A 26,328-nucleotide genomic window follows, 5' to 3' on the forward strand; every position below is an offset into this window, starting at 1 on the left:
CTCATTGTCCTTAGGATACAGAGCAAAGTATATAATTTTGGGAGAGCCCTTATAACATAAACTAGTAGAACATCCATTCATAAATCTAAAGCTAGAAGGGATACTGGCAATTATCCAATCACCTCATTTTATAGAAGAGGTAGTTAATAGTACTGGTGGGATTTGAATTCAGGTCCTGTTCATTCAAAAATGAGTGCTCTTTCCTCCATCCCATGCCCAGACAGTATCAGTGCTAGGAGGGACCTTAAAACACAAAACGTTAATGCTAGAAAGAATCTTAGGGAGACCTTTAGTCTGGAGTCCTTTATGTTATAGATGAGACCCAAAGTCACCTGACTATCAGCAGCAGAACTGAACCCTGAACTCAGGTCTTGGTTCCCAGTTCAGGGCATTTTGCTCCTCCTGCTCTATTCCATTTGAAGATATCCAGTGATGAAGAATTCACTCCCTCCCAAGTTAGCCAATTCCGCTATGGAACAGTTGTTGTTTAAAAGACTGAAAGTGTGACTTTATAGCTTCAGGGAACTCCATGACCCAGATCAGAAATTCTTGTTAAGAAACAGAGAGAGAGTTGGGGAGGTTTTATAATTTGTACTCCATCTAGCACAGCCAGTATATATCAGAGGCAAGACTTGAGCCCAGGTCATCCTGGCTTCAAAGTAGCTTTCTGACTATAATGTTCTGTCTCTCCTTCACTTTGGGACCACTGCAATTTTTAGTAATTTTTTCCTTTTGTTTATTGTCAAATTTACCTCTCTGCCACTTTTCAATCATTGTTAGCAGTTTTGCCTTTTGGGACCAAGTAAAAACAATAACAATATTGACATATATATGGCTATTTAACGTGTGCCAAAAATTTCACCACCCTGTGAGATGAACTGTAGTTATTAGGGTTGGGGTTAGGGACAGGAACTGTGATTTCATTGGCTTAGAGAATTCCCAGATGGGAAAACTCCCTCAACTTTTCAGCAGTTAATAGTCTTAGAAAATTACTTAGAGAAGAGATATCAAACATGAAGCCAACAGCACTTCTGAGAATGTGACCCAAACCAGATTAAAATGTAATTGGGAAATATTTCACAAAATAAATAAAAATATAATAGGACATAATGTTAATATGTGATTTTCTAAGTCAATACACAGCCTATGAGGATCCTTTTGTACTACATAATTAGTAGCTCCGGTTTCTTTCTGAGTTTGACTCCTTTGGTCTAGGGTACTCAGAGAGTATTTGTCCTGGGTCACACAGACAGCTGTGTGTGACTTCAACCCAGTCTTCCTAGTTTTTAGTTTATCTCTCTATTCATTACTTAAAGCTACTTCTCACTACAGGTATTATCTGTATTTTACAGATGAGAAAACAGACTCAAGAGAAGGGGACTAACATGTTGTAGTTATACTATTTGTAAGTATCCAAGGTAGCAGTCCGCCAGTAGGATGCTTACCTTGCTTTCTTATCTCCAAGTGGATCTAGCTGTGGCTGAATAAGAGACTACATTTCTCTAGGGCTATAGAGTTTATCAAGTGCTTCACTGACAGTGGTCTTGTCAGGTAGGTGGTACAAATATTGGCCCCATTTTATAGATGAAGAAATTAAGACTGAGAGAGAAATCAAATGCCCCCAAATCACACAGTTAATAAGAGGCTGAGCCAAAGCTAGATCTGAACTAATTTAAGTCTTCTGACTCCCAGAGTGATGGAGATCTAACCCTTGATTCAGAAAGAGTTGTCCTAAGTATATTCCTGGCTGAGTTTTCCAGAATTGTTGGAGAAGGAAGAAGGGAGAGGGAAGGCATGGAGAAAAACGCTCTGGACTCAGAGTCTGAAGACATGTGTTCAAATCCCTGCTCTGATACTTACTATGTGTGATTAAGTCATTTCAAAAATGCTATCTACCTCCAGAGGAGAACTGATGATGTCTGAATACAGACCGAAGCATATTATTTTTCACATTCTCTCCTTCCTTCCTTTCTTTTTTTTCAAGTTTTTTTTCCACAAAAGGACTAATATGGAAATATATTTTACATGCTTGCATGTAATATTTACATTATGTATGATGTATGCTTACTTTATGATTACGTGATGTATAACCTATATCGGATTGCTTGCCATCTCAGGGAACGGGGAGAAGAAGGAGGAAAGGATAGAATTTGGAACTCAAAACTTTTTTTAAAGTGCTAAAAATTGTTTTCACATGTAATTTGGGGAAATACAATATTATTTTAAAAAGTAAACAAGTCATCTCTCGTCTCTGAGCCTCAGTTCCCTCATCTGTAAAATGGGGATCCTTGTACTACCTACTTCACAGGGTAGTTTTGAGGAGAGCACAGGTAGATCCTGATTGGTTCATATAATGGATCCTGTGAAATAATTGCATGTATGTGAATTTGCACTTTTGGAAATTATAATTACATAAAATATGGAAACTGGTTCTAGCCTAGTGAAAATATTCAGTGTCGATTCAAGTGAGATGACTTCATGGGATCCATTATTTGCACTAATTGGGAGAGAATTGCACCTTTGCAAAACCTAGAGCGCCAGAGGAATAGGATCTTACAAAATACTGTGAAAAGAATTTGGAGAACATTTAATCCAACTCCTTTATTTTACACATGAGGAAACTGAAATCCAGAGAAGTTAAGTGACTTGCCCAAGGTCACACAGCTGTTGCTATTATTATTATTTTCTGTCCTTTGTGGCTTTTTCTTCTTTTCCCTCTTCTGTGTTCAGAAATGCCCAGGCTGTCCCTAGAGCCTTCCTCTGGGCCATTGCCCTAGGAGGGAAAAAGCAGCCTGGATTTCCTGGAACCCTTGAAGCTGGAGTCTGAAGAGCTGGGGAGGAAACAAGGCAGCTGGTCAGAGATCCGCCCTCCGCCCGCCTAACTCCCCCCTACTCCCAACCTCAATCCCACTCCCGGCCCAGGGGAGCTCTCAGAATGCAGGGCCGGAACCCCCTGCCTGTCCCCTCCTGGGAGACCTTCCAAAGACCGGAAAGGGGGGGCAGGATAATGAGAGGGGAGGTAGTTTACTTCCAATTCCGACTGACCCCTGATGGGGGGAGGAGTGGGTCTAGGACTTTAGAGACTACCACACCCAAAAGGTCCAGGGCACTAGAAGTATGGTGGGATTATGGGTTTTGCTAGAGGCTAGAGTCCTTCATCCAAAGAAGGGGAAACAGGGCCAGGATCAAGCCATGTGAAGGAGGTTTCAAAGTTGGTCCTGTGTTGTTCCCTGGGCATGGGGCCAGTCTCAACCCTGCTGATATATCCAGGCAGACCAGGAGCACCCCAAGCAGAGTCACAGACCCATAGGATGCCTATGGTCAAGAGAAAGAGTGGAGTAACCTGGAGTGGGACAGTTGAATCAACTGGAGATTTGACTTCCCTCCGTGGTGGAGAGAGAGCTGCAAGAAAGAGGCAGCTGTAGCATAGAGGGAACAGCACTGTTAGTACTCAGAACATCTGGCTTCTGACTCACCATGTGGAAGAAATTTACTGTGTGACCCTAGACAAGTCACCTCCCTTTCTGGGCCTCAATTTCATTCTTTGTAAGATGAGGAAAACTAGATGCTCCCTAAGATCCATTCCAGCTATGATATTCTATGTATTTTCAATTTTAAGTCCCAAAGTCCCTTCAACCTCTGACATTTCATGTTCTCTATTCTAAGATCTTTTCTGGGTCTTACACTCTATGTTCTAAGTTCCAAGGTCATGTCTAACCTTGGTATATTGTGCTTTGTGTTTTAATGTCCCTTCTAGCTCTGACAATCTTTTGTCTGTGACTCTGTAATCCAAAAAGCAGGTTAATAAAAATAACTTGATGAAAATGTCTGAGTCCTGATCTATCTGGACACTCTATAGAATGAGCATATGTCATAGAATTTCATAGACTATTAGAGATCCAAGGGAAATTTGAGATGAAAAGATGATAGATCTTGGTTCATAAAGGAACTGAGAGACTATCTAGCCTTATGACCTCATTTTAGAGTTGAGGAGACTGAGGTTAAATGACTTGACAAGGGTCACACAGCTAGTAAATAATGAGTCAGGATTTCAGCCCTGGTCTTCCTGGCTCCAAGTCCAGGATTCTATCCATTGCTTCATTCCATGCCTAAGTCATTCAGTCCTCTTCCCTCTCCACTCTGCTTTACAGATGATGAAGATACAGCTCAGAGAACATGAATCCAAAGCAGAGGGATCTGCTCAGCTCCATTTCTCCCACTTCACTCTTATTTCATTTTCCTTCATATTTTCATCTTCCTCATCAATTCCCCTGGTATTTCCTTGATTTTCTTCTCCTCTCTCACTCCCCACCTCTCCAATTCACATTCCCATTCCTCATCCCTTCCAAGCCTCTCAGGACCAATTTTTAAAAACAAAATTCAGCCAGTTAATTAATGAACAAACACTTAGCATCTACTTTTTACTAGGCCATGTTCTTTTTTATAATTTGGGAGAGACAGAACAAGTGTTCTCCAGTAGCTCATGCATTTGGTGAGAAAAAAGGTGCATTCATCAAAAGAAAGATGAAGTAATACTGTCTGATACAGGATGAGCAGTACAGATTGTAGCAATGAAGAGAGCTCTGGGGGCTGGGAAGGCTTCCCCAAGGAGATGGGGGAGGCCATGGGAGATGGTCCTTGAAGGATGGGCAGAATGTTGGAGAGGCAGGAAAGAGAAATGGTAACCTACTTAGGATCATAGAATGTCAGAACTAGAAAGGACCTTAGAACCAGTTAGTTCTAAGGAGCTGGAAGAAATCTTAAGCAGGGATCAGCTAATTCAACCTTCTTTTCTTACAGATGGTGAAATTGGGGTCTAGAGAGAGTGACTTGTCCAAAGTCACATGCCAGGTTCTCAGCAGAGCCAAGACTAGAACCCTAGAACCCTAGACTCCTGACTGCTAGCCCAGGGCTGTTCCTTCCCTACCTCCTTACAGCTAAGGGTCAGCCATTCCTCAGGCGCTGGGGGAAGGTGAGAGGAGACCGGAGGAGGGGGGCAGGGGTGAGGCAAGAGGGGCCTGCCAATCTTTGTTTGCTTTTGCGGGACAGAACAACGTTGTTGCTGTTTTTAATAAGAGCAACTCAGGTGACCTTCAGGTTGGGATTCTGAAAGGTCCCAAGGGCTTGGCCTGGCGGGACTGGGGCCAGTAATGGCTGTAATTGACTTGGGGGCTCTCTTCCCTCCCATTTACTGCTGCTTAAATACTAATATTACAACTTCCGCTCCTTGGGGCTGGCTTACGCAGGCCGCCTCCGGCCGGCCATTGTCTTAGTGTTTTCCGAGGGAAGCTCCCAGAGGAAATTAACCTGCTGCTCACCCCAAGCAGTTGGTTTCACACCCTGTCACTGTGGGGGACTTGAGGGAGGGGGGAGCAAGGGGTTCACATGTTCCTAGCAAGACCAGAGGGACCACATGGGAGTGGAAGAAATAAGGAAACAGGAGGGAAAGGAGGAAAAAGAGGAAGGAGGGTTGTAGGAAGTAGGGAAGGGTATGTATGTGTATAAGACAGAGAGTGGCACGGCAATTCAAATTAAATAGTGAGCTTATCATCATTGATAATATTCAAACAGAGGCTGGCTGACCACCTGTCAAGGCTTCAGGGTGATTCCAGATTGAGCTGGGAGGATGGACTGGCTGACCTGTAAGACCCCTTTCAGCTATGAGATTAAGATTCTATTATTTTAAGATTTCAAAGAAGAAGGAAAACAATCCCCACTCCCTTTATTTTCTAGAAGTTGTATGACCCTAGAAAAGTCACTTTGAGCGCTGTGCCTGGAGTCAAGAAGACCCGAGTACAAATCATATCTCAGACACTTACTAGCTTGTGTATTCCTGAGCAAGTCACTTAATCTTTGCCTTGGTTTCCTCAACTGTCAAATGGGGATAAAATTGCGCCTACCTCTTAGAGCTGTAGTGAGGCCCAAATGAGATAATATTTGTAAAATGCACTTTGCACTGTGCCTGGTGTATCGTAGGCACTATATAAATGCTTATTCCTACCCTACCTCCCATTATTATTGGAGGCTTTTTCTACTCTAAGAGGGATAGTCCTTTCTCTTTTTCAAATTTTTATTGAAATCTTTTATTTTCCAATAGTTCTCCCCTGCAAAAGAGCCATAACCCCAAAAAGACTTCAATTCTTATAACAAAGAATTAAAAAAAAAGGGGGGGAAGTTCAGCTCAAAACTAGCACATTCACCATGCCTGCCATTACATGCTTTCTTCCATGCCCATAGTTTCCCATTTCAGCAGAGAATGGAGGAAGGTCCGTTCCCATATCTCTTTGTCAGGGTCAAGTTTGGTCAATAATTACAGAGCAGTCAGTTTTTATTTTTGTTGTTGTTCTTTCCATTTATGTCATTATACTCATTGTGTACAGTTTTCCTGGTTCTGCTTTATTGCACTTTGTACCAGATAAATTCCTCTGTGTTCTTCATATTTATCATTTCTTACAGAGCAGTAATATTCCACTGCATGAGGCTAAGCTATTCTCTGAATGACAGGTTTCTATTTTGTTTACAATTTTGGGCTACCACAAGAATATTTTGAACATTTTGGTGTATATGACATGTTACTTTATGTCTCTGACCTCGTATACACTCAGTGGAGGGGATCTTTGGGATCAAAAGGTATGGACATTAGCATTATTCTAAAATAGTTGGACCAATTGACAGCTCTATCAACAGAGTATTAGTGTGCTTGTCTTACCATAACTCCTCCAACCTTGACTATTCTCACTTTTTGTCATCTTATTATTAGTGATTTCAAAGTCTTTCATATGGTTGTTAATAGTTTGCATTTCTTCTTTTTGAGAACTGTTCACTTATATTCTTTGAGAACTTATCTATTGACAAAATGGCTTTTGTTCCCATATGTTTATATCAGTTCTTTACATATCTTGGAAATCTGACCCTTGTCAGTGCTATTTGATGCAAAAATTTTACCCCCAATCTACTGTTTCCCTTTTTATTCTGGTTGCGCTGATTTTTTGGGGTGAGGAATAAAAGCCTCCCGGGTGAAGGATAATTCTACTAGTCTTTTATTCATACATTCACTGAGGTAAGAGAGGGGTGCCTTGGGGACCAAAAAATGGGCTTAGGTTGGGAGAAGAAGCTGAAAAATGGATGGGAAGACAGGAGATAAAACAATAAGAAAGAGTGTAGCTGGAAAGCAGGAATGTATGCAGGCCAGAAAGGAGCCTGACCTGATCAGAAGAGGTAAGGAGGGAAAGAAAGCTCAGTAGGTCAGGATAGACAACCCCTAGTCAGGACCAGTAGAATGTCAAGTGCACAAACATTGGCTTGTAGGATTATAAACTCCCTTTGCATCCTTACCCCCTAATTATACTACAAACTTCTTGAAAGCAGGAATGTTTCTTATTTCATTTTATAAAAAAATCTCTGACAACACCAAACACAGAGTACTGCTATATAAAGTAGGCAATTAATAAATGTTTGTCGAATGAATGATTAGCACAAGTCACTCTCTAGGGAGAAGCATTTGAGAGGAAAGAGTTCATAGACATTGCCTCCTATCAGGATTTTGTTCTGTCTTCTTAGGCTAGGAGCTTTTCTTCCAATCATTTAACTAGCTTTGAGTTCCAGTCAACAAATCAGAGCTTTGATACTTTCTACCTGTGTGACCTTGGGCAAGTCACTTAGCTTCTTGAGTCTCCCTTTTCTGACCTGTAAAATGAGAGGCTTGTACTCGATATCCTCTAAGATCATTTCCAGATGGAAATCTATGATCCTACAACCTACTTTGTGGCAAGTCCTGTGCTCAGCTTTGCTTTGGAGGGGGACCATGTTCCTTCCCCTTAGGCTGCTCACTGTCTGTCTAAGGAGCAAGATTTTCAGGCATGGTAAGTTAAAAATAACAGTAACAAGTCTTATTTTTTTGTTATTCAGTCATTTCAATTGGGTCTGACTCCTTGTGACCCCATTTGGAGTTTTCTTGGCAAAGATAATGGAGTGCTTTGTCATTTCCTTCTCCAATTCATTTTACAGATGAAGAAACCAAGGCAAATAGGGCTAAGTGGCTTGCCTAGGGTCACATAACTAAAAAGTGTCTGAGGCCAGATTTGAACTCAGGAAGACTTGTCTTCCTGACTCCAGGGCTTATACTGTATCCACTTTACCATCTAGCTGCCCCAACAAATCTTATAGTAAAAGGTTATTTATTACAAAATGAGACCTTATTTCACACCTCATTTGAACTATGGGGAAACTGAGGCCCCAGAGAGATTAAAGTGGCCAAGATCACACAGCTAACTCATGGCACAGCAGAGTTAAGAAACTAAGCAGGAGTCCTGACTTCTAACTCAGCTATCTTTCCACTACCTCATCTTATTACACATATTTAAGACAATAATATAGAACAATGTAAGAGATTCCACCAGGTCTATTGTGCTCAGTGCCAAGTGGTACAAATAACATTCTACAGGGATTTGTCGGATGAGAATTCACAATGTAGTACAGAGAGCACTGGGCTGGGGGTCAGGACATCTAGATTATAGTGCTAGACCTACCAGTGGCTCGTGCGATCTGGGGCAAATCCCTTTCTAGGCCATACTCTGCCCCTCTGCAAAATGAAAAACTGGATATTCCTCAAGGAAGTAAAAGGCAGAAAAGACTCATCTAATGAAGTGTTCTGGTAAATGTTGAATAACTTACTTTCTGGGGGGAAAATGCATGTGTAACACACTTTTAATTTAATCTACATTATTAACATTTCTTCATCACTTTCTTAAGCTTAAACAATCACCAAACATCAAAACAAATTCAGTTGTGTGTAGCATTTGCTGGTTTCCAAGATGTAAGTGATTATAGGGAAAATTTAACATCAGCTCTTGAAAATCAGTTTAAACTGGCTCTAGTACATGCATGCATATATGACAAAATTATCATAGCAGGATGAGAATCATATATCTGGATCTGGAAGGGACCTCAAGGGTCAGCTAGTCCAACCCTCCCATTTTACAGAGGAGGAAATGGAGGTCCACAGGTTTTAAGTGAAATTGCCCACAACCATGCAGGTATTAATAATAATAACAATTAACACTTGGAGCACTGAACATGTATTATCTGATCTTCATACACAACACTGTGAGTGAGGTGTTATCATCATTCCCACTTTATAGATAAGGAAACTGCAAGGGGAGAGGTTAAGTGATTTGTCTAGTTTTCATTCTTACTAGCAAAGTGAAAATGCAAGATGCACTTCACATCTGGTGCTCTTTCTACTATTACTTTCACTAAATGCTTCTTACTCTGTGGAATCCAAAGGTAAGACATTGTCCTTTATCCTCAATGACTTATAATTTAGTGAGTGGAGAGGACAGGTATAAAAATAACTACAGTTCAGGATGAAATATGATAAAAGGCACAAAGTACTACAGGAGTTTGGAGGAAAGTAAGGACACATACCACTTGAGATGTCAGGCAAGGCCACATGGAGAAGGGGGCATAATTGAACAGGGGCAAGAAGAATGGCAGAGATGCTGAGGAAAATAAAAGAAGTGGAGTTAGGGTCAGATGGAGAGAAATCCTCATTAGAGATATTACTGGATAACTAGAAAAATCTTTTTTTTTTAAAATGGACCTGTGACTTCATCAGAATAGGGAGTTCCTTTTAAGAAACTTCCTTTACTAATGCAGATTTGCGGCACTGGGCAGTTAAGTGACTTGTCCAGAATCTCACAGCCAGTATGTGTCCAAAGAAGGACTGGAAGCTTAGATTTTCCTCACTTAGGAGCTGGATCTCTATCCAAGATGACATAGTGCCTTGAGGAAAATAATAGAACAAAAGATTATTCAGAGCAAGGTTGGCACCAGTGAGTCAATGATCAATCAATAAACATTTATCAATCACCTAATATGGGCCAGGCACTGTGCTAAGTGCTGGAGATAAAAAAAGGCAGGAGCCTTCAAGGAGCGTGTAGGGGAGACAACATGCAAACAGACAAAGACAAAACAAGCCATATAGTGGTAAATGGGAAACAATTAACAGAGAGAAGGCACTGAAATAAAGAAGGACTGGGAAAGGCTTCCTATAAAAGAAAGGAGTTTAGCTGGGACTTAAAGGAAGCCAGAGAAGTCAGTAGGTAGAGTTGAGGAAGAAGAGAACTATGTGCCAGGTACCATTCTGGGCATTCAAAGAGAAGCAAGAACAATCCTTGCTCTCAAGGGAGTCAGAATCCAAAATGTGGCATGGGAACCACATGCAAACAACTTTATACAAACAAGATATATACAGAATAAATTGGGAATCATCCCAGAGGGAAGCAATTTAGGATTAAACTAATAGGCAAAATAATATTGTTGGAATATGCACTAATCTTTAGCAATGTGGTGGCTAGTGGTATCACAGTGTATGACTGTTACAGTGGGGATCCATCCTTATCCCAATTAGTTACATAAAGCCCAGATATCTCCTTGGGTCATTTAATAAAGACATGTAAATGCCACACAGGAACTATGTAAGAATTGGTTGAAGAAAATAAAGTTATGAATCTTAGCATATCATGTAAAAATAGCTAGTCTGAGAAAATTAGTCAAATAGGAGAAAACTCCAAATTGGGGACTAAGGATTTTAGAGGATTGATCTTGGAGGGAAAAGAGAATCTCTCTTCCCTCCCTGCAGACCTTTGCTACAGGGGAGATTAGATTTAGATAACACATCCAACTGGGATTAGGAAGAGACATACAGAAAGCAAGTAGGTCTCCCTAAAAATGGCACCTGAGTATGCAGAGAAAAAATTTACCGAGCTCTAACCCTGTGAACTCTGAAAGACTGAGAGACCTGGAGATCTCATTGGTCCGAGTAGCAGCCTCCACTAGAGCTGGCAGTAACATCTCTGGGATTACAGTATCTGCTTTGACAGCCAAAAGACACATCAAAGAACAACTAGTTTTGGGACTCTGCAAGGATGCTAACCTTCAGAGACCAGCAGGGAGCTACACCTAAAGAGAACTGATGACTATACAAAGATAGAAAAGACTTTCAGTAACCTGGAAATGTTACCCCTTTGGTATTCCCTACTTGTGTGCTTCACTAACATTTTATTTGAAGTTTGAATCTATTCTTCCTAGGGATGGATCTTTTATGTTCAAGGGGAGAGTGTAGAAGGAATGTTTTTGAAAAAAAATATTATTTATCTGCTTAGTAAATACCCTTTCTAAAAGCTAATTAAGTTTGGCTATCAGTGGGAAGCATACTAGTGGGGGCTCATGAGCAATGGTACTAAAAACTCCTGACCCTCAGGTTTACCCCTATAATTTTGAAAAGAGAAATAGATAGTTGTCTTTCTGGGGACCTGACATGTCAATGCAGTAGGAGTGAGCACAGAGTGGGTGCGACATTACTCATCCATCTTCCTTCTATTTTAGCATCTCATAAATCAATCCATTTTTTCTCCTAGCTGCCAAGACTCCTTTTCAAATTTCTCCTGGAAGGGGAAGTCACTTATTGAGGCTGTGTGCTTAACAGTGACAAATATCAAGTTCCAAGATCATTTCTCTTTAGAACTATATTTTAGGTTTAAATCTTTTGGTGAGATCAGATAGCTTGATCTGTTGTCATAAGCTGTAACCTAGTTTCTCACTGAAATCTCTCAAAAGGAAAAAAAAATTATGTTTGCTGGATCTCTGCTGTAAAAAGTAGTTAATATGGAGCCTAGTGTCATTTATCCCTCAGGCAATATTGATGATTCCTACAATAAGGGCATTGTCCATTTTGATGTAGGCTTTATAACCTTTCCTCCTCTGCAGCATGGTCTGAAGCTTGTTGGTATATCATTTAAGGAAGTAAGGATACTAGAGGGAAAAGGTCCCTTTCAACCCTGATGTTTTATATTCTCTTTTCCAAGGTCTCTTCCTAGTCAAGCCTTGGCTCTGTCATCCCCTCACGCATTCTGTATCTTTCCTCCCTTTCACTGCCAAACTACTAGAACAAATTGTCCACAGCCTCAACTTCCCCTTCCTCTCCTTCCTCCTCAAGCTTTGCCATTTGGTTTTCATTCCCTCTACACTCCTAAAAGTACTACTCTCTTACTATGGCTACAGCCAATGACCTCATTTCTGTCCTCATCCCTTTCAACTCCCCTAACAAAGTACTCTCATGGTTTTTCTACTTCTCTGAACACTTCCTGCACATCTCTTCTGCTGGTTCTTCATTCTCTCCTCCATTAATTAAGCAAAATCAGAAAGTAGATGATGTTACATCTCAGTAGTCTCCCACTTCTCTGGTGTGAGGAAGAAGTTTATTTCGTTTTCTCTTTTCCAAAACTTTCATTGGTTTTTTCTTAATTTCCTTTTGGTGACAATTTTTTTCTTTTTTACTTTACCTTGCTATAGTCATCAGGCATTTTGTTTCCTTGGCTCTGCTCATTTCTCTCTGCATAAGTTAATAAATACAAGTCTTCCCAAATTCCTCTGGATTCATCGTATTTATCTGATATTTGTTGTTGTTGGGTTGATTCAGTTGTGTCTGGCTCTTTACGATCCTGTGGACCATTCTGTCCATGTCGTTTTCTTGGCAAAGATAGTGGAATGGTTTGCCTTCTCCAGTGGAATAAGGCAAATAGGGATAAGTGACTTGCCCAGGGTCACAAGCTAATAAGTGTCTGAGGCTGGATTTGAACTCAGGTCTTCCTGACTCCAGGCCCAGTACTTTATCCATTGAGCCACCTAGCTGCCTGATTTTATTATTAGAATATTGTTACTATGATATTATTGCACAATTGCATTCCATTATATTGACCTAATAGTTTTTTTCAAACCATTTCCCAGAGATGGACACACATTTTATTTCCAGTTATTTCCTAATAGAGGTTTTTTAAAAACTTCTTTGAGGTAGGTATATGCATAGCATTGGCTTTCTTCTAATTTCTCACAATACTTTGCTTGAATATCTCCTTTGTATTTATCTCACTATTTTTTGGTTTATATTTATTTGTGTCATTTATCCTTTGACCTATTCAATTGTCAGCACCTTGAAGAAGTGGGGAGACGGGGGAGTTGTGAATATTATTCCGAGGTCACATTAGTAGGAATTTAACAATATTTCTTGAATTGAATTATTGAACATTCTTATTTTAATTTTTTATGTTTCCTAGAATGCTAGAATTATACTCTGTTCTAAGGTCCCCTTTTAGGTCTGACATTCTATGACTTTAAGACATAAACCCCAAGGGGTCCATGGATAGATTTCAGGAGACATGTGAACTTGGAAAGGAAAATAAAATGACATATGTATTTCCATATAATTGGTTTCTTTCATAATCCCATATATTTTATTTTAGACGTAGAAAAACATTCTTGTGAGACAGGATCCATGGGTTCACCAGACTGCCAAAGGGGTCCATAACACAACCAAGGTTTAAGAGCCCACACCCTAGAGGCAGACTTCAGAAAAACCTGGAAGACTTATATGAACTGATGCTGAGTAAAGTGAGCAGAATCAGAACATCACAGACAGTAACGGCAACATTGCGTGATGACTAAGATAGACTTAGCTCTTCTCAACAATGCAAGGATCTAAGACAGCTCCAAAAGACTCACAATGGAAAATGCTATCTGCATCCAGAAAAAGAACTATGGAGTCTGAATGCAGATGGAAACATACTATTTACACACACTCTCTCTTTCTCTCGTTTCTTTTTTCTAATGGTTTCTCCCATTGGTTCTAATTCTTCTTTACAACATGACTAATGTGAAAATATGTTTAATATGAATACATTATTTTCTAGAGCTAGAAAAAATAATATCAAAATTCATCTGGAAGAACAAAAGGTCCAGAATATCAAGGGAATTAATGAAATGAAATGCTAAGGAAGGTGACCTAGCCCTATCAGATCACAAATTGTATTATAAAGTAGCAATCATCGAAACCATTTGGTATTGACTGAGATATAGAGGGATAGACCAATGGAACAGGTAAGGTACTCAAGACACAGTAGTCAATGAATACAGCAATCTACTGTTTGATAAGCCCAAGGACTCCAGCTTCTGGGATAAGAACTCACTGTCTGACAAAAACTGCTAGGAAAACTGGAAAATAGTGTGGCAGAAACTGGGCATAGACCAATGCCTGATACCATACACAAAATTAAAGTCCAAATGGATACATGATCTAGGTATAAAGACTGATACTATAAACAAATTAGGGGAGCAAGGAATAGTGTCTTTGTCAGATTTATGGAGAATGGAGAAATTTATGACTAAACAAGAGATAGAGAACATTATGAAGTACAAAATGGATAATTTTGATTACTTTCAATTGAAAAGTTTTTGCACAAACAAACCCAATGCAACCACAATTAGGAGGGAAGTAGAAAACTGGGAAAGTATTTTTGCAGCTAGTGTCTGTGATAAAGGCCGAATTTCTAAAATATATAGAGAACTAAGTCAAATTTACAAGAATACAAGTCATTCCCCAATTGATAAATGGTCAAAGGATATGAACAGGTAGTTTTCAGAGGAAGAAATTAAACATATCTATAGTCATGAAAAAATGCTCTAAATCACTATTGATTAGAAAAATGAAAATCAAAACAACTTCAAGGTACCACATCACACATATCAGATTGGCTAATATGACAAAACAGGAAGATGATAAATGTTGGAGAAGATGTGGGAGAGTTGGAACACTAATTCATTGTTGGTGGAGCTGTGAGCTGATCCAACCATTCTGGCTACCCCAAAGGGCTACAAAAATGTGCATATCTTTTGACCTAACAATACTGCTTCTAGGACTGTATCCCAAAGAGATCATAAAAATGGGAAAGCATCCCACATGTACAAAAATATTTATAGCAACTCTCTTTGTGATGGTCAAGAACTGGAAATCGAGGGGATGCCCATCAACTGTTGTGACAATCAACAAGTTGTGGTATAAAAATGTAATAGAAAACTATTGTTTTTGCTATGAGAAATGATGAACGGAAAGACTTCAAAGAGGCCTGGAAGAGCTTACATGAACTGATGCTGAGTGAAAGGAGCAGAACCAGAAGAACGTTGTACACAGTAACAACTACAGTGTGCGAGGAATTTTTCTGGTAGACTTAACCCTTCAACAGCAATGCAAGGACCTAAAACATTCCCAAAGGACTCTTGAGGCAAATGCCATCCACATCCAGAGAAAGAATTATGGAACTGAAACACAGAATGAAGCAGATTATTTTCTCATGTGTTATATTATGTTTTGTTTTGTTTTGTTCATGGTTTCTCCCATTTATTTTAATTCTTCTATACAACATGACTTATGTGAAAATATGTTTAATAAGAATGTATGTGCAGAACCCATATAAGAACCCATGCCGTCTCGGGGAGGGAGGGGAAGAAAATCTAAGATTTATGAAAGTGATTGTAGAAAACTGAAAACAAATAAATTAATATAGTTAAAAATATGAATGTATATGTGGAATCTACATCAGATTGCACTCTGTCCTAGGGAGGGAGAATGAGAGGAGAGGGAGGGGAAGAAAATTAAAAACTTAAAATCTTACAGAAGTGAATATTGAAAACTAAAAATAAATTAGTTAATTTAAAATAAAAAAATAAAATTTCCCTAAGAGATTCTTGTAGAAATCCACAGAAGGAAAATCCTTCCTGGTGGATATGGGGAGTGAACTTTACCAAAATGTGAAAGTGTTAATGCAATTTCTGGATGTAGTTTGACCTGGAGGGAGTTAGAGAAAGGCAGAGAAAATGAGAGAAAGCAGGGCCCCTAGGATAGGGAGAAGAGAATGTAGGTAGAAAAGTAGAAACAAAAGAAATGGAAGAAAGTTGTTTGAGAAGGCAGGGCAGAAAGGATTGGGAACAGAAGCAGAGAAAAGAATTACGATGGCCATGAATGGGACAATGAGAAGGGAAAAGTGACCTATGAAAAGGACAGAGGCTAATGGATAAGGAATATGGTCCCTGAGATCTAGTGAAAAAGGTGATGGATTTGGAATCAGGAAGACCTGGGTTCTGGCTGAATAGCTGGGCAAATAACTTAACTACTTTGAGCCTCAGTTTCCCTTCATATAAAGTAGGGATAATCATTCCTGAAACACCTATCTCACAAAACTGGGATGAGAATTAGCCACATTAAGAATAATAATGAGCTTTATAGGGTGTCCCAAAAGTCTTAGTGCCACTGAAAACTGCACTAAAGCTTTTGGGACACCCTGGATAAATGTAATTTATTATTATTATGTCACACCCCTCTTATAGTTCTTACTGAGAACTGGGTTTGCCTCAATAAGAAGAAAGACAAAAATTCTGACTTGGGGGATGCCTTTCTTTAAATGATTTCTGAGCACTTCATCAGCCTGTTCTAGTGCCAGAAAATAGAATCAGAAATGAATGACCTTAGAATTAATTTAATCCAAACTCCTAATTTTACAGAGAAGGAAACTGAGTCCAGAAGAGGTCAAATGACTTTTGTAAGGTATCACATACCTAGTAAGAGACAGAGCTGGTATTTGAGCCCAGGTTCCTCAGACTCCACAATCCAACATTCTTTCCTTGGTATCCCACCAATATTATAGGCTCATTTTATGGGGGCTGAAGGTGAGGGAAAGCTCGTAAGACAGATAAGGGCAGAAGTTTGCTAGAAGCCTTTCCCAGAGTTGAATCTTGGCAAAATCAGAGACTAGACACAGGGGTCCTGGCTCCTATAGTCTCCCCTAAATTTGCAGTCTCCTAAAATAGGAGCTATCAGCCAAGGCCAATTTTGAAAACTACCCCTCGACCGACTGCCCTGGAAAGGACTCCAGCCTGCTGGCCTTTGGGACCAAAGGAAGCTAGACTGCTTCCCGAAAGAAAATGGGCTAGAGGGCTCTAGGCTAGGATAAGATCTGACTGAAGAGGGCGGAGGTCAGGCAGGAGGCTGGCAGTGTGCTATTGGAACCTAGAGAAAGTAACACTTCCAAAGTCCTGATTAGATGGGAGGCAAAGGTGGGGGGTGGAGGGGAGGGCAAGGGGTCATCTGGAGCCTACTTACTTGTGGGTGGCTGCTTGTATAAGAAAGAAAAAGAACACAGGACATTAGGACTGAAAGAATCACAGGGTTATAGTTTTAGAGCCAAAAGGGTCATCTAGGAGACTTTGGAGGTCATCTAACCCAACCCCCTTATTTTTACAGATGATGCAACTGAGGCCTAGAAAAATTAAATGATTTGCTCACGGTCACATAGGTAGTAAGTGGCAAAGTCACAATTTGAACTCAGGACCTCTGATTCCAAAGCCAGTGTCTTCCCACTATATCATGCTGCTTCATCAGTCACACAGCAGGGCCAAGACTTTCCCAGGACACTCATATTCTTTCCACTTTTAAAATAAATCACATGGTCCTTATTGCTAGAGAGGTATAGAGTTTTTGCATAGATATATCATTCAAAAATGAAAGATGTGAACATAAATTGTCATACTTTTAAGGGTCAAAATGAGAGGTACTGACAATAAGGATTGCAGGGGCTCAGAGGAAGTAGAAGTCACTGGGCCTAAGGGACTAGGAGGGGTGGGGAACCTGTGGCCTTGAGGCAGAAAAGAACTGAGGTCAAGTTTTCCAGAACAAATCCTTTTATTAAGGGGATTTGTTTTGTGAAGTTTGTATTCAGCCAAAGGGCTGCACTTGAGCACCTAGAGGGCCACATGTGGCCTCAAGGCTGCAGGTTTCCTACCCTTGGCCACTAGGGCATGTAGCATGATAGGATTCAGACTAGCACATGAGTTGACCTTTCCAGATAAGGAAAAGGGGAATGTGCACTGGACAGACAGTAGAGTAAGGTTGGAAGGAGCATCATAACAGTGTTGTTTAGTAGTTTTTTAGTCATGTCAATCTTTGTGACCTCATTTGGGGTTTTCTTGGCAAAGATACTGAAGTGGTTTGCCATTTCCTTCTCCAGTTCATTTTACAGATGAGGAAACTGAGGCAAACAGGGTTAAGTGACTTGCCACACTGCTAGTGACTGTCTGAGATCAAATTTGAACTCAGGTCTTCCTGACTCCAAGCATAGCATTCTATCCACTGTGCACCACCTAGCTGTTCCCAGTAGCATAACATACTACCAGGAAACAGGTGGGGACTCAACTCTGCTATTCACAGAGTTAATTTCCTTATCTTTAAAATGGACTCTCTTCCTCCTCCATATGACTGTGAAGATCAAATGAGGTCATGGATATCAAGTCATTTTGTAAAATTCCATAGAGCTATGAGGTTTTGTTTTAAATCAGATTGGTTAGATAAGAGAGAATAAGGTTGTGGATAGCACTTTGTACACCTTAAAACGCTATACAAATGTGAGTTAATATTATTACTGTGCAAGGACTTGAATGCCAGGTAACCGGTTTCTTCCTGTCATATTTCAGATTATGTTCGAGTTGGATGGTTCTATGCCCACCATATCCCTGTATCAAAGAGCTTAATGAATGAGTTTTGGAGATCTTGGAAGCCAAACTAGGTCCCTATCCTAGAAAGCAGACATGGTGTTAGCTCAACCACACTTGGCAGCAAGTGTGGAGGGTTGAGTTAGAAGGAATCGCCTGAAAAGTTAGGGTTCCCTAGCCCTGAAAAATCCAAACTTTTCCCAATCGCCACGTATTGTTCTGGGAATTAATGCTCCTGTGGCCCAGAAGGGTGAGGCAGATCTCCAAGACTGCTCCTCCCTAAGGGAAGTTGACTGCGTTCTTTTCTCTTCCGCCTTCCCACCTTTTTGTCCAAGGGGAATAATACAGCATGGGGGAAAGATCATAGGTCTTATGTAACCGTGGATAAGCTACTTCCCTTCTGTGAACCTTGGTTTCCTCCTCTGTAAAATGGGAATAATAAAAACTTCACTGACAGGCATAGCCTTTCAATAAGATAAGAAAGTTGGCCTTGGAGCCAAGGCCATGCGGCATAGAGGGAAGTGCTCAGGATTTGGGAAGAGAACTTGGATTTGAATCCAACTCTGCTGCCTAACCTATCTGAGCCTCAGCTCCTTTATCTGTAAAATGAGGGGATTGGATTCAGTGACCACTGCAGTCACTTATAGCTGTAAGTCTGTGAGCCTATGATCCGGGTTCATGGCCTTCACTTCTCGTTGCTGTGGGCAACTTTCTAAGACTAAGTTCCTGAGAAGTCAGAGGGGGTAGGAGGTTACAGCCTTATTATGTAGATAAAACGAAAGATGTGAATGTGGATTGTTATGCATGCTAATGGCCAAAACGAGTGGTACACGCTGTAATATGTGCAGTGGTAAAGGGCAGGATCTCAGAGAAAGGCAAAGTCTCTGCAGTGGGAAATGCTAGAGAGTCTAGAATTTACACCTCCCAGGAAACTTCTGGTCTCTGCACTCTCCCCAGGGATAGATTATGGGCACGTTGCTTGGGAAGTGGACTGAACATCTTTTCTGAAGGGTGTGTGTTCTATCTCACCATCTAGGCCACAGACTCACTGGGCAGGAATCACACTCTCTTTTTTTTTCCTTCCTTCCTTCCTTCCATCCTTCCTTCCTTCCTTCTTTCTTCTTGTTCTCTTTGTCTCTCTCTGTCTCTCCCCCCTCCTCCACCCCATTCCCCTTACTAAAAGGCAAGACCTTGACCTCAGACAGGCCTATGCATGAGGGAGATTCTCTTACCAGCGAAAACCTAGGTCTGATCCCCATCCCTCATTTTTAACCTCTCAGGCATGATTGAAGATCAAATAAGATAATAAAAGGGGTACTGTTGCTTAATATCTAATTGATACTAGGCAAGTTGCTTCATCTCTCTGGGCCTCAGTTACCTTATCTGAGAAACGGCAATGGTGATACATGTACTTCCGTTCTTCATGACCTGTGGTGGTAGGTAAAGATCCTTTGTAATATACTGAAAGGATGGCTGCTCCTGACACTGACCTCACTTCTGTGAAGGATCATCTTCTATGGAGCTGAACAACTCATTCTGAGGAAACCTCAGACCCTGACTCATTACCGTTTGCTATCCCAGGAAAGTTCATATCTGCCACAGGCCTCGATGCCATCTAGGAGCAGCTGGTTTCAATGAAAGGTAATTTCCATGGGCTCTTGGGAAATGGGAAGTTTCCTTTTCCTTACTAATCTTTAGTCTACACAACCACTCCCCTCAGCACTGAGAGTCTTATTTTATATTCTATATATTAAATCAGGGTTATTCCTTCAATCCTACCTTTGAGAGTCAAACTGGCCTAGGAGATGGGCAGTGACCTAGTGAAACAGCCTAACATGGGAAAGGCAAGAAGAATATATATGATCCTTCAGTTGGTGTTGGATGATGTGATAATATTTGTGCAGCCAATTCATAAATTTCCTTCTCCAGATCCCCATTGGGCGACTGAGTGATGCAATGTGGATAGAATGCCAGCCCTAATTCAAATGTGGCCTCAGACACTAGCTGTGTGACCCTGGGCAAGTCACTTAACCCTGTTTGCCTCAGTTTCCTCATCTGTAAAATGAGCTGGAGAAGGAAATGGCAAACCACTCCAGTACCTTTGCCAAGAAAACCTCAATTGGTGTCATGAAGAGTTTTCCATGAATAAGCAACAAAACAGTGCCAAAGACCCCCAGTGCCCTGAAGGCATCACAGTGGAAAGGATAGAGTACTTAAGTTGGAGTGGTGGGACCTGGGAATCGTGGGGATGTAAGTTCAAATCCAACTTCTTCCACTTACTACCTTGTGGCCTTAGGCAAGTCACAACATCTATGGCTCTCAGTTTCCTCATCTGTAAAATGAGAGGGTTGGACTAAATGATGTCTGAGGTCCCTTCCAGCTCTAGAACTGTGACCCTAAAGGGCAGAGGGGAGAGACTTTTGAACAGTTGATTTGCTGGAGGCTGTTCTGAGAGGACATCTTTTCCATTTCTAGGAAGTTAAGAATTATGTAATTTTGTACAACCAAATACCAATACAACCCCACTCCCCAGGTGCAAAACATGATTTGTCCCCAACCTCTAGAGACATCTTCGCTACTGGCAGTGATGCCCTTGGGCTTTTTACACCAACTGATGGTCTCGGATCTCTTTTCACTTTCTAGGGATGGTTTATAAACCCATTGCTTGGGAAATGGACCAAATTTCTTTTCTGGAGGTACGTCCTAACTCACCAACTATACCACAGACTCCCGCAGGGCAGGCACCAGTTTTGCTTTCGTTGTTCATTTTGCCACACTGCCCTTAGAAAGGCCTGCCCTATTCTAAGTTCATTAAATGGAACTTTAGAATGCAGAATGTAAGAGCTGGAAAGGGCTTAAGAATTGAAAAATCTCAGGGAGGATATAGGATCACTGGACTTCGAACGCATGTTAGGAGATAGAACACAGAATGCTGAGCTGTTAGAGACCTTCAAACAGAGGATGTCAGAGTTGAAAGGGTCATGAGATATAAAATACGAAAAGTTAGCTCTGGAAGGGAATTTGGAGACTTTGTTGTATAAGGGTTTTTAACCTATTTTGTATTGTAAGCTCCTTTGGCTACCTGGTGAAGCCTGTGGACCCCTTCTCAAAATATTGTTTTTAAATTCATAAAATAAAGCCCATGGGAGGACTAAAGAAACTACTGATCTTGAAATAGTTATCAAAATATAAAAAAAGTTAATGGACACCAGGTTGAGAACCCTTGATCTAGTCCAAATTCTTTACTTATAGAGGAAGAAAAAGGATCAGAGAAATTCATTGACTTTCCCAAAATTACACATTGAATTACTTGGGTGATGAGGCCTAAAACTCACATCTCCTCAGTCCTAGCCCTGGGATCTCTCCACCACACCCTGCTGCCTCCCATCTTTGGACTGAAACAGAACTTTCATTTTTACAAATAAAAAATTCTTCTTCAGATGCAGAGGAGGGCCTGGCTAACACACCAACCAGGCCAGCAGGTTCCCAGCCCAGAATCCTGGAGAAGGACTGGAGCCAATTCCAAGGCTGAAATGTTTGGGAAGGAAGTCAGGAAGACCAGGAGGAAAATGAGGAAAAAAACACCCCCAACCCAAATCCTACTATAAAAAGCACATTTTCAGACATCAGGCTAGAAATGGGCTGTTTTTTTCCTTCTTGAAGAAAGAGAACATCCACCCCCTCCTCTTCTTCCAGCACAAGCCTAGCACAGCTGTGGCCAGTCCAGTTCCCAGGTGATGTCAGACCTGGAGCAGGGCCAGCCCAGGCCCCGCAGAGACAGTCTTGGTGGGTTCAACGCTGAGTGTTTTTCCTTCCTGAGACTTGGGGACACCTTCCTGTCTCAGAGAAAGCAGCCCAGGGCCATGATGAGGGTGTCTGGGAGCTGAGTTGGGGGGAAAGGGAGGAGAGGAAGGCTCCAGCCCCAGCTGAGGTTGGGGAGGCCAGGGGGAGAAGACAGTGGCTGAAAGTTTCAGAGAGCAGGGCTGGGCAGGGGGAGGGGCAGGATGGAGGAGGGCCCTAGTTCAGGCAAGAAAGCCAGGGAAGCCAGGAGAGAGGGCAGTGGGACACATATCTGAGGGCCACAATGAGGTTGTCTGAGAGTAAAGCTGGAGGGAAAGGGGGAAGCTCAGGAGAGTCAGCACCCAGCAGGGAGAAGCCGAAAAGCCAGGGAGAAAGGACTAAGGGATAGGCAGACAGCTGAGATCGAAAGTTGGACTGGGGGTGGGGAGAGTGGGAGGTCCTATCTCAAGAAGGAGAAGCTAGGAATACAGGAGAGAATGGACAGAAGGATGGACATCAAAGGCTATTTTGAGGGTGTCTGAGAATAAAATTGGGGTTGATGGAAAGAAAAAGAAGCAGGGAAAGGGTCCCAGCCCAGGGAGGGAGACACATGAAGATGAGAAGTTGGTGTTCCAAGCAGTGAGGGGGAGAGGGAGGACACAGCCAGACTGCCGGACAGCTGAGGTGGCTGTTGGGAAGCAGGAGACTACACACAGACCCGTTACCACTGTAAACACTGGACTTCTCTTTAACCCTGGGGCTGCTGGGTGCCCTGTGGCTCTTGGGTCATTGGGAATCCCTTGGTGACTGGGAAGGGGCTGGCCAGCTGGGACTGAGGCTGGGGTTGGGGGAATGAGGGGAGGAGATATTCCCACGAAGTTTCTGTGGCTGGTCAGCACTTTCCCACTTAACCCAGGGCAGCTGGCTGGGCCCCCTCTACGGTCCCTGGGCCTAAATGATCCCATTCCAGCTGAGTACTCAATTCTAAACATTTACTGAGTTCCAACAGCGAACCAATCCCTACCAATAGCTGTTTCTAAGTTATTTGTAATTCACTCTGTGCCCCTGGATAGATCACTTCTCATCTCTGGGTCTGCTTTCCCATTGCTAAAATAAAGAGATGGCACTAAATGGTCGCTGAGTTCCCTTTTAGCCCTATCATTCTATGGTCTTAAGGTCCCTTCCTGCTGATGCTCTATATTGCTAAGGCCCCAACCAACTCTAATATATGTCCATATTCTAAGGTGCGTTCTAACTCTGACTTTCTGTGTTCTGGATTGGGAGTCAGGAGTCGTGGATTTGGGTCTTATCTTTGCTATTCACTCTGCGTCCTCTGACAAGCCCCTTCTTCTCTATGGGACTGTTTCATTCTTTGTAAATGGAGGCGTGTTAATAATGGTCTCTAGGGTTTCTTCCAGTGGTGAAGTTCTCTGTATGTTTGCTGTATGTATGTATGTGTCTGCACATGGACAAATAGGTATCTATACATGTACATATATCCACATGTGTGGCTCTAAGTAAGGATTTGGCTATGTAGATTGGAGATTGACACAATACTGGCAAGGATGAAGCCTCCTGCCCTACAGAGAATGGGGGAAAGGAAGAATGAAGACTGTAGAAACACTGTAGAAGGAAGAAGATATCTCTCTAAATGATTATGTCTCAGGGAGAAGCATCAAGGTCATTAATAAACTCTTGGAGATCAGAGATTAGATCTTATTTACTTCTCTTCCATCCATGCTTGGGCCAAAAGCATTAACAGAAGTGTGTTGAACGGACACTAACTTCACGTGGGAAGAGATAGATAGCTGTCATTGATTCTCTGCTACTTGGTTAATCCTACTTTCCCAGGATTTTATAGTGGAAAGGGCCTTGGACTTGGAATCAAAAGACATGAGCTTAGGTTTGAAGATCTAATGTGTCTATCTGTGTGACTTCAGGCAAGTCATTGCCTCTCTTAGCCTCAATTTCCCTAATTGCAAAATGAAGAGATTGGCCCTTCATTTGGAGAATGGCTGAACAAATTGTGATATGTGAATGTAAAAGAATACTATTACATTGTAAGAAACAACAAATAGGAAGAATGCAGAGAAGCACTGGAAGACATAAGAATTATTGTAGAGTGAAGTAGGCATAAGGAAAATGTACACCCACTGACTACAAAAATGTAAGTAGAAAGAATAAAAAAAAATTGAACTCTGTGTAACTATAACTACCAAGCTTGATGCCAGTGAAGACAGAGAGATATGTTTTCTCAGAGAAAAGATAAAACTTATATCCCTCTCTTCATGGGGGATGGGGGATGGGGAGTGTGAGAGACTATGGCCATGGAATGTTGTATGTGCTGTCAAAGTCAGTCAGTGTACTACTTGGTTTTCCTCAACTTTTTAAAATCTTTGGTACAAGAGAAGTTTGTTAGGTAGAAGAGGTAAAGTGACATATTCAGAAAGGAATGTAAAGTAAAAAATAAGATCAATAAAACATTAAAAATAAAATTGAAGAATTTGAAAAGAGATAAAATAATGAAAACAAGGAGGCTGGCCTAGATGATTTCCAACGTACCTTTCATTTGTCATTCTGTATTTTAATCTAAAAGTCCTCCCAACATTTATTGAAACATAAAAGAAAGATGAACAAAGTGCTTATGTGGACCTGGGAATATAATTTCTGTCCCTAGCCTCATGGTCTTTTGTTCACTTTATCAAGGACTGTGAGGGATCTTGGGGAGCATCCACTCTAACCCCTCATATTCTAAGTGAAGAAATGGAGGCCCAGAGAATATGGAGGCAATGTACTATAGTAGAAAGAAAGCTAAATTTAGGGTGAGATGATCTGGTTCAAATGCCAGGAATGCTACTTAATACCTGTGTGACAAGAATTTGGGCAAGACTCCCTGGGCTTGTTACTTCATCTATAAAATGAGAGAGTTGAACTAGAAAATTTCTGAGGTTTCTTCCACTTTTAAATGTATGAACCTGTGATCCTGTTAAGTAACTTGCCCAAGGTCACATAATAAGTTACAGATTCAAATTCAAGTTATCTGACTCCAAATCCAGTTCTCTATTGCCTCCCCCAGTTTTCTAGGATAAGAATATGTATCTGAGCCAATACCAGGTCCCAAGGGGGTGCCATTGGCCTCTATCCCTAGCCCCCACTCTCCATTCTCCCGTACTGTCCAGCAGCCCAACTCATAGTCAGTTCCCACCCTCTCCCCATTACCCCCTCCTTCCCCAGTCTTGGCCTGTGGCTATGTTTCCAGGCCCTACCACTCTGCCCTACAACCCTGGTCTCCTGGGAGCCCCGGTCCCAGGGCCCCTCAGGGTCCACAGAGGTTGTAGAGGATTAATCAGGTCTGGTACAGATTAGATACGCTGAGAACCAAAGTCTACTTCCCCACTACCTTGGCCAGTCAGGCCTATTGGAGCACCAGCTGTGCTGAGGTCAAGGTAACATAAATCACAACTGGAGGATGGAATAGAATTGGGAAGACCAGACCCCCATCTCCAACAAGATGCCTAATTCTCAAGGATGGACTTTAGTGGGGAGTTGAGGTTTGGTTTGGATAGACATCAGTCTGAAATTCTTATTCCTCCCTCAGTGATGGGGGTTAAGGGAAGAAGTAAAAGAAGCTGAGCTGATTTATTTTATTTTCATCATGCCATGGGGTTCTGATGTCCTTTTTTCTCACCTGGGTCCCTCATCCCCCCAATTCCTGTTTCAATTCCTGCTCAGGCAGGACATCTCAACTCAGGCTCCCAACCCAAGCAGGGCAAAGCTGGCCACTCCTAGAGGCTGGAGAAGGGGGCCCCTGCTGTACAAGGAAGAACAGTGGGTTTGGGAAAACAGCTCCCAGAGGTGCCTGGTCCACAGCTGTGCCTGTTCCAGTCATGTGAACTGGGGCCTGACCCCGATAATTCCCAGACGCAGGCAGAGCCTCTTCCAATGTTAGGGGTGTGGAGGTGGGGGTGATTATGAATTTTTAAAGAAACTCTTAACACTTTGAAACTTGGAAGGGCTTATTTAAATTAACTAAAACATTCTATTCTTCCTTTGGGAATGGGAAAATGAAGGCCCAGAGAAGACAAGCAATTTTCCTGAGGTCACACAGCACGCTGATTTATAACTCTAGGCCCAGAAAGTTTTATCTCCATCACTGAATCAATTCAGGGAGCA

General features: G+C 41.6%; 1 protein-coding gene across 1 annotated transcript in view; it reads right to left on the minus strand.

Annotated features, from left to right (window-relative positions):
• Window positions 1-2,591: 2,591 nt before the first annotated feature.
• The window catches only part of TCF15 (transcription factor 15), a 33,048-nt gene continuing 9,311 nt past the window's right edge, over window positions 2,592-26,328 (minus strand). Inside the window, exon 2 of the mRNA XM_072631683.1 lies at window positions 2,592-2,831. Coding sequence (XP_072487784.1) covers window positions 2,748-2,831 — 84 coding nt within the window. The 3' untranslated portion in view covers window positions 2,592-2,747. The remainder of the gene's footprint in view (window positions 2,832-26,328) is intronic.

The sequence above is a fragment of the Notamacropus eugenii genome, chromosome 1, assembly GCF_028372415.1.
Source record: "Notamacropus eugenii isolate mMacEug1 chromosome 1, mMacEug1.pri_v2, whole genome shotgun sequence".
Taxonomy (NCBI): domain Eukaryota; kingdom Metazoa; phylum Chordata; class Mammalia; order Diprotodontia; family Macropodidae; genus Notamacropus; species Notamacropus eugenii.